Genomic DNA, 13,003 nt, shown 5'->3' with positions numbered 1-13,003 from the left:
CCACACCCAACATCTTCTCTTTATTTTGGTTCTCGTTGAAGTATTGAGAGAGATGGAGGTCATTTGTAAACGTGGCACTGATGGCCGGGCACTGATGGCCATGGAAGAAAGTAGCGTAAAAGGTGTACAGCAGCACGCCACCAAACAAAAAAATTATAAATGGAAAAATAAAATATTTATTTTTTTATACAGAATAAAATTGAAAAATTTAATTGGCATAAATTTATGTAGAAAAATAGTAAATTTTTATTACAACAATAATGAAAAACATATTACATATTATTAGTTTTTTTAACATATTACAATAACAAGAAAAATATATTACATAATATTTTAATATACTATTTTTATTATAACAATAATGAAAAACATATTATATATTATTAGTTTCTTTAGTTTCTTTAACATATTACAGTAACAACTTTTTTTAATGTTTGATTTAAATATTTTTTTTTTTTTTAGGTTTGTTGCATTTCTATAGTATATATTAACATGTTTTGATTAGATCATTTATTTAAGTTTTGATGATGATTTTATAATATATATTAATATGCTTTGATCAGATTATTCATTTGTCATGATGATGAACTATACTTAATGGTTAGAAACACTTAGATTTGAGAAATTGAAATGTGATTTACCCAAAAAACTATCTTGAACAATCATTATGAATCACAAAAATTTGCACACTAACATATCACTATTTTCTTATTTATTTTTCATCCTAATAATTTGTTTTTACAACAAAAATGAAAAACATATTACATTTCACTAAATTTTTATTTATTTTTCATTTTTTTTATACCCACACTCTCCTAAAAATAAATTTCCTTACACTACCATGACACACGAATCCTGTAAATATCAAACAACTTTAACTTAATTTGATATCACATCTAACAAAAATCAATGAAACACGATATAAAAACCAATATCATGACACAATACACCTAACAAAAATGAATGAAGTACAATGTAAAAACCAATACCCTGACACAATACACTTCACAAAAATTAATAAAGCACTGTGTAAAAACCAATAATACCATGAATATCATTGACAAAAAAAATCAGTGAAACACAATGTAAAAGTTAGATAAGACAAAGGAGTATCATTGACAAAAAAACTCAGTGAAACACAATGTAAAAGTTAGATAAGACAAAGGAGTGTCAATGAGTGGCAGACAACTTTAACTTGATTGGATGTCACAGACAACAAAAAAATCAATGGAGCAAAATATAAAAATCAGATAAAACAAAGGAGTGTCAATCCGATAAAAGACTAACATCTAACACTAAAGAAGTGGATCCTCAGAATCTTGAAAATAACATTTGCAGTGATCCTGCAGCACTTATAAATACAGGGATGGATCCCTTCATTTACACATGACAGCATTCGTATTCATATCTGCTCATAGTATATCGATCTATCATGGCTCGTTCCTCTTCTGCTCTCCTGCTTACGCTGTTGTGTGTGGCTGCATTAATGTGTCTGAGTGCGGCACGGAAGGAGAGGTTGTTAGGGAGAGGAGGATATAATGGTCCAGGTGCAAGCGTCACAGATATCTTGGCAAGCAAGGAGTTCCAAGTAGCGGCGGGAAAAGCATGGAAGGAGAGCTTCTTAGGGAAACGAGGATATGATTTATATCAAGAGAGAGGAGGATGGGTTTACGCTGATTCCAACAATCCCGAAATAAATCTGGTAGTTCAACTCGCAAGCTCACAACGTTCTGCCCAAGCCACTCAGAGTGAGTACTATTCTTCCTTTTTGTTTGTATATACAAAATATAACATAATTTTTATATATGCACAATATAATGTAATGTTTATATATAGTTACGGGAAGGTCCAATGTATAATGTGTTGGCTCGCTGTTAATGGTTAATCTAATATTCCTTGTGTGTTCCGTGGCATGTGCTTAAATCTAGGGATGTGTCTATTTACTAACACTTGTGGTTTTTGGTCTAACGGCAATTGTGTCTCCAACAAGTGGTATTAGAGTCAAAGGTCTCAAGTTCGAAACACACCCGGCTCGCGTTTAAGGGGAGATTGTTGGCTCCCCGTTAATGGTGTTTGCTTGTTTATGGTTGTAGAAGGATAATCCAATGCTCCCCGTGTGTTTCGTGGCATGTGCTTAAGTTTGTTTGTTTATGGTTGTAGAAGGATAAGTTATGGTTAATCCCGTGTGTTTCGTGGCATGTGCTTAAGTTTGTTTGTTTATGGCTGTAGAAGGATAATCCATTTATGGTTGTAGAAAGATAATCCAATGCTCCCCGTGTGTTTCGTTTGTTCTTATGACTGTAGAAGGATAATCCAATGCTCCCCGTTTCGTGGCATGTACTTAAATCTAACGATGTGTTTGTATATTTACTAACACCTATAGATTTTGGTTGTCTCTAAATATTTGTGATTGCATTCCATCTGCACGTACTGTAATACCAGAAGTGGCAAACCCGCGACCTTTGGATAAAGCAAGTCTCGCGGCAAACGGAAGACCTTGGGAGAAATCAAGTCTTATGGCAAACGGAAGAACTTGGGGTAAATCAAGTCTCGCCACAGCTGAGAGTGAGTACTCTTCTCTCTTCAGAGATCAATTACGGTCTACAACTTTTAGAGATCAATTACAGTTTACATTCTGGAATTTGTAAACACAATGCCAGATTTTCCAGTGCGAATTGATGTATAATATGAGATGTAATTGCAGGCACGGAAATACAACTGGATAATCCAGAGAAAGACGGTGTGCCAACTGTAGAGGGCAGGAATTACAAGTTGGTGGCAGACTTCCACACTCTCCCATTCCCGGGACAAGAAAGGCCAGATTCAGATGACGTAAGAAAAGCATACGAGAGAGGAGTGCCAGCGATAGTGGTGTCCTGTTCAGGAGTGTTCTACTATGGACCTCGAAGCCGTGCCTCCTTGGACGGCCCTGCTGGTTATCCTCAAACTTCTAGCGAGCAATACAAGGGGCAAAAGGAAGTCAGATTTGGTGACAACACAGTCGATTCTGAAGGTCGCTGCAAGCCATAAAGTTTCAAATTAAATAATCTATTTCTATCTATCTATCTTGCATATAGGTGACGCATAGTTCTGCTTCAGTTCTGGGTTTAATAGTCTGGTCAGAAATAATACTACGAGAGTACGTGAAGCCATGTGGGTTGTGTCTTCCGGTTGGAGACTTTTATATATATATATATATCTCGTTGTATTTGCTTCAAAGCTTAATAAACTAGATTATATATAGTATTATGCATGGTTTTTATTCTTGTCAATGTTGAAAAATGTTTAAAATCTCTAGCTATTACTGGTCAAGTTTAGTTGACGTTTGGCTTTGGAAAACTTAACAATACCTGATTTTAATTTGCAATAAAGTTTGTGAAATGCAGTTTATGTTTTCTAAAATTTAAGTGTAATTATTTATAAAGTTTATGAAATGCCGTTTAAGTTTTCTAAAATTTAAGTGTAATTATTTTTATAGTAGTTTTTCTTCATATTTTTTTAATTAATGATGATTATGTTAAATGTAAAGGTATTTTTTTCTCGGAAGGTTTTGTAAATTTTTATAGCTGTATTAAAAATTATTATAAAATACTTTGATTCTATAAACAGACTAGATTTATAATTCATTAAGAAGGTGATTAAATAGAAATTTATTTAAACATTTAATAATCAATCCTAGTGACTACTATCTGATTGTTTTTCACTATGCTTGCAGTTGGGAAGGTGCAAGCATTGGACTTCAATGCATCCTGGAAACCCACTTTGTAAAAGTTGAGATGACTTGAAAAATGAGGAAAAGCAAGAGCAATAATCACAAAGATGAACTCTGGGAAATGTTGCATTTTTTGTTTTGTTCATAAAGAAGTGTTGCTTATTGTAATTTTGCTGTTGAAAATACAATATTTAAATTACTAGGAATCTAATTGAAACTTATTATCATATAAAACTTATTTTTTGAGGTGAAACTTGTACAACAGATTTAGATTCAGTGCAATACAAAAATAATGGATGGGAAAAGTGATCATATTGTCCAATCATCAATGTCCATAATTGTCAAAACTGAAAATATATGTATAGATTATTACTAAAATCTACTAAAAAAATCTCTGAAAATCTTTCGAATATGTCCGTAAAATCTATCCAAAATTCTGTGCAAAATGATAAGGAAATGACAAACAAGCCTCTGAGTTGCCAATAAAATCCCCAACCATTTAAGGATATTTCGCCAATAAAATCCCCAACAATTTAAGAATATTTCTAAGTATTCACAAGTCTCTGAAACACAGGGATGAGGGGATGGAGTATACGCAGATTTTCTTAAGGAGGATGGGTCCCGTTCAACATAGGTAAATACTAACTTCTTCTATGAATAAATAAAGAGAGTTTGGCATCCACTTCATTAGTGGTCATCGAAGACCACCAATGAAGATTGCATTCAACATATTGTTCTCGTTGAGGATCACTAATAAGGACTTAAAAACAATTCCCCAATGGACGAAATGGGTTAACTTTGTAAGAATAAACGGATAAGTTTGAACAAAGTTCTTTAACAACTTTCTCGTGCGTTTGTTTCATCATATGGGCCAACTTACTCGTTGAATTTTACACACCACTTTTTTATATGTAAACCTATGTACATTAGCCAACTCACAGGCTTTGAAAGACTTTGTAATTAGAGAAAGGGAGAAATGAATTTTCTTCTGATGATGATGATAATATTACTGCTTCTTTGCATGGCTTCGACCTCTCTTCCTACCTCCTATCTCCCTACACCATCGTCTAGTAAGTACTAATCCGTAATCCATATTCCCATACCCACCATCGTGCATATAACATTTAACATTTGTATTCCCATTCTCATCCTTCATATGACCAAATGCCCACTCGATTAACTTCTCTCCATAGTCATTCTGATATTGAACGCATGGTGGAGGAAGATGAATTTTTATCATCATTAATGGACGACGCATACAAGAAAATGGGCTTGCATGCTCTTTTGTCCTTCAGACATGCCCTCACATTCGATCCAGCTGGCTTGCCCTCTGACTAGACAGTAGAAAATTCCCATAGCATTTGCTCATGGTATAGTATTCGCTGCAGACTACAAACCAAAAGGGTAGTTTCCATTGACCTCGTTGTTGACCCTTTTGGTTCACCATGGTTAGAAGGTAATTCTTTCAGTGGAAGAATTCCACCCCAGTTTGGCCAAGATAAAGCATTGCAAATAATTGACCTTTCAGAGAATTCTATCAACGGTTCTATTCCGATGGAGTTTAGGTCAATTTAAAGTGCTAAGAACTCTGAGCCTCTTCTTCTTAGCGTTTCAATTCCAGTCGAGTTGGGTCAGCTTAAAGCTATGAGAACACAGGATCTTGCATGGAATAATCTTTGCAGTTCTATTCCAATCGAAATGGACTTGATGTAGAAATTGGAGCACCAACTTCTTGATGGAAACTATCTCTCTGGACGGTGAAAGTTAGGTAATTTGACACACCTTTCACAGCTATCAATTTCAAGCCTTAACATTTTGGTTCTATTCCTGATAAAATTCTTCGGCTAACCCTCTCGTACATCTCTCTTACTTTTTACCACACAGGAAGCATATCTAGTCATTACTAATTTGACTAGGTTAACTTATTTTATCTCTTCCTCATATGGAACTTATTACTAATTTAACTAGGTTAACTTATTCATCTCTTCCTCGTATGGAACTCGCTACCATAACCAAAGACATTGCCAATTTGACTAAATTGAACTAACTATATCTCTCCCATAATAGATCTTTAACGAAATCAATTTAATGGTTGTTTTCCTATAACAATCACTAATTTGATTCAATTGGTTTAGTTAGATCTCGTTGATAATTATTATACTAATAGGATACCTAAAGCCATTATCAATTTATAGAAGTTTAAATTCATTTTTGCTCACTAACAATAATTTAATAGGGATAATTCTAAAAATCATAAGAAAAAATTACTTGTGGGAAGACTTACATTTAGATTCAAACAAATTTACTAGACAAACTCTACATAGCATTGGTCGGCTAAAGGCTCTCATATATATGAGTTTATATAATAATAGCTTTTACACGAGATAATATTAATGATTTGATTTCATCTACATAGCATTGGTCGGCTAAAGGCTCTCATATATATGAGTTTATATAATAATAGCTCTTACACGAGATAATATTAATGATTTGATTTCATCTACATAGCATTGGTCGGCTAAAGGCTCTCATATATATGAGTTTATATAATAATAGCTTTTACACGAGATAATATTAATGATTTGATTTCATTTGATATTTTAGAACAATCTAAAAATGACTTGGCGGGACCTATTCTTACTGATAGCATATACAATGATAGTCTTTTTAAGGCTTTCTCTGCAAATTCTAATAAATTTTCTAGAACTCTTCCATCATGTTGGCCAACTTTACCAATATTGAAATACTAGATGTAAAGATTAGTACTCGCTAGCTTCCTTTATACATTGTCAAACTTAATAATTTGAATATTTTAAGTGTTAGGTTATAATAATCTCTATAGTACATTTTTTCAATAAATTACACATCTCAATTCATTGTTTCTTTTTGATTTATCTAACAATAAATTCAGCAGGAGAATACAATCTCTTTTTGAGGGACTTCAATAATATAGAATAAATGACTTCAATGATATAGAATAAATGGTTCTTCACCCACAATTGGACAATTTTATCAAGTTAGAATGAGAATTGACACAAAACTATTTGAGTATATTGTTCCTTATGTATTGAATACAAACATTATATTTGATTTTGAATGAATAATTTTATGGGAGAAATTCATGTAAGCCTAAACAACAAGTATAGCTTAAGGTTATTCGGTTTAATCTTATGGGAGAAATTTTTGTAAGCCTAAACAACAAGAGTAGCTTACCGTTACTTGATTTATCTAGAAACGAGTGAAAAGTGAAAATATTTGAATCTCTTAGTGAGACATTTTCTTTGGAGGAGTTGGATATTGCCAAAAATAAATTGGAGCTCTCTAAATCATCAATGTTGGCTTCTTTAAATGTTTCATCTAACAATTTTTATAGGAAAATCCCTAAAGTAGCGCAATTTGATACCTTCAATGCATATTGGTTTTAGAGGAATAAGTGCTATGTGGGTTTCCTCTAGTACCATGTATTCACATGGATAAACCAAATAAAGCAAAGACTTCAAAGCAAGACTAGTATGAGTAATATTGCAAGAGGATGGTTGACTGATATAGACAAAAAAATGTGTCCTTGATAGCATTGAGGTTGAGAATGTGGATTAGAATTAGGGGAGTTGTTGTTATGTTCATTGTTTGGGACAAAGCAAGACATTGACTACTATCTTGGCCCCATACAACAATACACAAAATCCTTTCCATTGTCTCTAGAAATTTCCTACATAAATCAATAGCACTTATCCATATGCTTCAATATGTTAATGTATACAAATTGAATTGTCTTTTATCTATTAACTTTTTGTATTAGTGTATATAACATTAATAATATTTCTATTTCTATTTTTATGTAAATTATATATAAAAGTATCAAATAAAATTCACATTTTCTTTTATATATATATATATATATATATATATATATATATATAAATAACAGTTTTTGGAATACAAAGTTTTATAGATGTACGCTAGCAATATGTATATAATTTTAAGTTATAAATATATGTAATTAAAGAAAATGAATATATGTAATTAAAAAAAAAAATGGAAAATGAACAATTATTTAAATTAATTTATTATTATTTTTATTTAAAAGTTTTGATCATAAATTTTATGTAAAATTAATAATAAATATAAATATAAATATAAATAAATTTTATGTAAAATAAATAATAAATATAAATATAAATATAAATATAAATATAAATATAGATATAGATATTCTACTCATATTTCAAAATGAAAAAGTATGAATTGAAAATAAAAATATGGAAAATAAAGAATTATTTAAAATAATTTATTATCATTTTTATTTAAAGGTTTTCATAGAATATTTTATGTAAAACTAATAATAAATATTATTGGTAAATAAAAATATTTCAAAATAAAAGTGCAAAATTAAATTAAATGAAAATAAAATGTTTAAAACATTATTATTATTATTATTTTCATAAAAAAAATAACAAGAATATATAAGAAATGGTTTTATTTAAAAGGTGGTGGTGGTGGTGAACGTCTACTGAGACCAAACTTTGGTCTATCGGACCTAAAGAAACAAATTATTTAGTTTGATTTAAGATTTTATTCCTATGCTCAAAAAGCTTGGAGAGAAGCCTCCCAAGCTCACTATAATTTTGACATTGTAGAAGGCTAGGAAGGTAAGTATTGCAACAAAGATTATGAAACTGAGATCTAATGTGGTTGTACACGAGACATTCTAAGCGGAAGTGATTTTCATCCTCGATGTTCATATTCTCACAGAGATAGCAGATCCTTTCCATCCATGGTGTTTAAGGAACTGCCCAACGACCCGTTTCACTATGGAGCTCATGAGAGTTCGTTCAAATATTGGCTATATTAATTTTCTTCTTTGAGATAGTTAAAACAGAGAGATACTTTTGATCTTCTAGGGTGGGTTTGATGACCTCCTTGTAATATATTAATTTTCTTTTAGCTGCTAAATCTTTCTCAGACCACATTTTTTCTTTGAACTTAGAGGTGACAATATTTTTAATGTTATTAATGTTTTGCAATGAAACATTCTTGTCGATCTCCCAATGGTTTAACCAGGCCCTCGCATCTTTACACCAACCTCGTTTGAGCCTTAGGTGGATTTGGCTGGAATTTAAAGCCAGCTGAGGAAGTCTATTGTCTCCTATGTTATTGAGCTTGTGCTTGTACAACAAAAGCCTAGTCATAGTTGGGCTCTCGATAAGGGAAAGACCCACTTCTATAAGGAGAATAGGATAGGGTGTATTGCTTTTAATTTTGAGGTTATACATTATAAAACGCTTCTGGATTTGCTCAATATTTCTCCAGTATTCTCTAGAGATGCTGCAACCCCAAACCTCACATCCATATAAGATAACAGGAGTGACTAAAGTTTCAAAGAGGAACTTCTTTCTATCCCACATTACAAGGTTTGTCGTTTTACAATTATTTTCAAGACCAAAATAAGCTTTCCACCCCCCATTAATCCTTTTCTCAATGCTATAGTTCTAGTTGAGCTTGAGATGAATATCAATTCCTAGGTACTTGTAAGAAAACACTTACTCTAAGTTACTATTGTCATACGTAAAATTAGCGTAAGTGTCCTTCCTGGATTTGATAATCATAACTTTTGTTTTGTTAGTGTTAACATTCATACCCATGGTAGAGCAGAAATCCTTAAGAAGTCTAAGTTGCTTATCAAGATCAGATGGGCACCTTGCGAGAAGAACAATATCGTCAGCATAGAGAATAAGGATGATGACTATCCCAGCTAAGATGATGCCAGCACAATCTGCTTCCTCTAAAAAACCTTCTAGCTTGTCGATGTAAATGCCAAATAAGGTAGGGGAGAGGGGGCAACCTTGTTTAACTCCAATATTACACTTAATATCTTTCGACCACCCCTCATTTCTCTTTAACTTGCCAATTACATTCTCGTATAACCTTATAGTGGAAGCTCTCAACTCGAAAGGAACCTTTAGCTCTTCTAATCTATTCCATAGGTTGTTTCTAGGAACCATATCGAAAGCCTTTCTAAAGTCCACAAAACAGCAAAAGAGATTGGATTTATCGTTACGACATTCCTCCACAATGATCCTAAGCGTAATGAGGTGGTCCATTATTGAGTGCTTCCTTCTAAAAGCCACTTGGCCTTTAGCCCACTTACCTTCACTTTCAAGCCATATGCTCGAGCCATATATAAATTTTGTATAAAATTAATAATTAATATTAAATATAAATAAAAATATTCTAAAAATATTTCAAAATAAAACTACATAATTAAATTAAATGAGAATAAAATGTTTAAACAATTTATTTATTTTATAAAAAGAGTAACCAAAAGAAATGTTAACTTAATTAAATGAAAATAATATCTATATATATATATATATATATATATTTAAAAAGAATAACCAAAATTTATGGAGAAATGATAACTTCAATTACTAGGTGTCTCCAAAAACTTGAACCCATCCATGAAAAAAAAAAACATTATTTAGAAACCATATTAAAACAATGATCTTTTGACTAAATAATCACTAATAAATATATCACTTATCGCTACTAATAAATATATCACTTATAACTATGTTTTCCAATGATTACAAAGAGAATACATTTGTGATTTTTTTAATATTTAATTGTTTAATAAAATATAAATATTTTATATTTATATTTAATTAAAATTAAAAAATTAGATAAAAGATAAATATTAATATTATTAATTATATAATTAAATATAAAACTATATTAATATTAACTAAATATTTATATACTTTAAAACTAATGTTGATTTAATATAAATGATGTTTATTTGATTCGAGATTGAGATTAAGGTTTTATCATTTATATATTAATTCTTTTATGCTTTTAAAGTTTACATAAAAATGTAATTAAAAATATTTTGAATTGAGCTATTGTAAACTAAGTGTGTTTCCATTATTGAAGATTATGAAGTATATAAATGATTTAGTTGTATCATTAAATTTGGTTTAATAAGTAAGATTTTAGAGTAAGAAATTTTGTGTTTTGATTTTAAAAAAGTAATATGATTAGTGTAAAATTGGATTATAAAAATGTGAATATTTGTTTCCAAAATTATAAGTTCTAATTATGAAAATGGGAATTAAAATATTTTAAATTCAAAAAAGTAAATGTGAAATTCAAATATTTTAGATTCAAAAAAGTAAAATTAGATTTAAAAAGTGTGTGCTTCAATTTCAAAAGTAATAATTTGTAATTAAGAAAGCGTTAGTCTAAATTTCAAAATTGTGAATTTAAAATTTAAAATTTTCAATATCTAGTTGTTTGGAATATTTCTCAGTGAAAAGTAAATATTTAATTTACTTTTACTATAGTGACTTAGTAAACCATGGGCTATGTGGAAAGCCTAGTGTAAATCGACCTGGATTTGGGTTCTTTTCACAAAATTTAATGTAGTAACTCTGACATGAAACTAGGTCCGAGTCATAGCCCCATGAATCATAGGGTGATGAAATTTCTTCCTGTCTCAGCAATTTTAAGGGTTTCATATGACGTGGCACCTTGGAAGTAATGAATAATACATATTATTATACGAAACGAAGGAAGCAAAACACTTGTTAGTAGGAGTTTGCATGCATTTCACGTGTCCATACGATGCAACAATGATTGTGTTTTTTTTTTATTTCTTAAACAGAACTTGCATTGCATACCCTCTTTTCCTAACCAGGAATTCATCAAAACCCTTGCATCGGTGGAACTCAAAAGCTTCTAGTGACTCAATCTTCAGAGGTTTTCATACTCTCAAGAATTCTGAAAATGTCAAGAATTTTGAAAATGCTTTAGATGCACGCTATCATCTGCCAAAAAGTCCCCTGTAAGTCGATCGTATTCTTGCTGCAAGTCGTTCAGAAGTAAAATATGATAACCTCAGCCCGTGCAGTTGTGGAGTATATATAGTTCTTCTACCGTGCATGTCAAGCATGGGAAATTATCAGGTACACAGTGCTCGTTGTCTGGCTTCTGGCATTATTATATATGCAGCCCTCCGTGGTGCCATGCCCCCTACTCCTCAGGAAGAGCAGATGAGTGTCTCTCAACTATAAAAATGCAGATCTCGATACGAGTCATGCAATTATGGAGCCATTGCCTATTGCAATTGTGGAACCTCCGTCGGATATAGTCGTTGTTAATCCAAAGCAGGGGGTTGTTTCAGACATACTTCCCTCCATGTCACCGGTGCTGTAAGGACTTGCGGTCTGGGTCACCTTCACCGTGCGAAGTGCGTGCGAGGAGCATGAGAAAAATACGAAGTGAACGAGCCAAGAAACGAGTTTATAAGGTGTTGGGCAAGTTGAGGGGGTGGTCCCATAAGTTGGGCGGGCGGGCCCTCCTCCTGGGCGAGACAACACATTGTGAACGAGTCGGCTTGGGCGTTGGGCGTGGGTCGGTCGGGTGACACAACCTGCCACCCACCTGTATATATTGGCATGCGTTTGTGGAGGCAAAGACAACATTCGATCAAAACGAGTTCGATCAAGGAGTTCTGCGGTTGCGAATGAGCCCGCACGACAAGTGAGAAACTTGGGTGAAAAACTCGTGCAGGAAAGTCGGGTGGAAAACTTAGGTGAGAAACTCGGGCAAGAAAACTTGTGCAGGAAACTTGGGCGAGGTCGTCAGGCAGAAAACTCGGGCGAGTTCGTCGAGGAGAAAACTCGGGTGAGGTCGTTCGGGGGAACTAGGCGAGGTCGTCGGGTGACCCGGGTGAAGTCGTTTGGAAGAGCCGGGTGAGGTTGTCGAGCGAACCGGGTCAAGTCGTTCAGGCGAACCGGGCGAGGTCGTCAGGCAACCCGGGTGAAGTCGTTCGGGGGAGCTGGGTGAGGTCGTTGGGCGACCCGGGTGAAGTCATTCAGGCGAACCGGGTGAGGTCATCAGGCGACCCGGGTGAAGTCGTGTGGCGACTTGGGTGAAGTTGTTTGGGTGAATAGGTGAACATGCGGACGGGCGATCGGGTGAGGGCGCGTCGTGCACGATGAAACGGTGGAAACAGTGAAGTGTTGGAGTTGTGAACGGAGGTGTGAATCGTGCGGAGGCGCCCATGTGTGGCGACTTGGTTACGACGAGGCGCACCCAAGTTGGGCAAACAACACAATCGTGCGATGAGGTGAACGAAGGATTGGTGAGTAATACGGTGACCGTGCAGAGGCACCGACAAGCTGGGCAATCGAGTTTTCCGAAAGTTGGAAAATTTGCTAAGTGTAAATTTGGGGTTTCCCAAGATTTAACTTGTACTTATAAAAGAAGATTATATATATTGATTCAGGCAGA

At 33.3% G+C, this 13,003-nt stretch overlaps 1 protein-coding gene across 1 annotated transcript; it reads left to right on the top strand.

The window, feature by feature from the left end:
- Nucleotides 1–1,353: 1,353 nt before the first annotated feature.
- LOC149196799 (uncharacterized) lies at nucleotides 1,354–3,249 on the top strand. The gene is made up of 3 exons (XM_089405643.1): nucleotides 1,354–1,748; nucleotides 2,443–2,565; nucleotides 2,705–3,249. The coding sequence occupies exons 1-3, from the start codon at nucleotides 1,433–1,435 to the stop codon at nucleotides 3,028–3,030; spliced, it is 765 nt and encodes a 254-aa protein (XP_089261769.1). The 5' UTR covers nucleotides 1,354–1,432; the 3' UTR covers nucleotides 3,031–3,249.
- Nucleotides 3,250–13,003: the final 9,754 nt, after the last annotated feature.

This window comes from Pinus tabuliformis, chromosome 2_2 (assembly GCF_031772625.1).
Source record: "Pinus tabuliformis cultivar Carrire ecotype Pingquan chromosome 2_2, CPIR1, whole genome shotgun sequence".
NCBI lineage: Eukaryota > Viridiplantae > Streptophyta > Pinopsida > Pinales > Pinaceae > Pinus > Pinus tabuliformis.
Note: the sequence above shows the minus strand (reverse complement) of the source record. Positions and strands in the feature narration are given on the sequence as shown.

Bases quoted from the DNA above. Each gene is read 5' to 3' on its own strand.
- LOC149196799 (XM_089405643.1), top strand. From the start codon at position 1,433: ATGGCTCGTTCCTCTTCTGCTCTCCTGCTTACGCTGTTGTGTGTGGCT. The intron at 1,749-2,442 runs GTGAGTACTATT...CTGTAATACCAG, and splicing joins TTCTGCCCAAGCCACTCAGA to AAGTGGCAAACCCGCGACCT. The intron at 2,566-2,704 runs GTGAGTACTCTT...ATGTAATTGCAG, and splicing joins AAGTCTCGCCACAGCTGAGA to GCACGGAAATACAACTGGAT.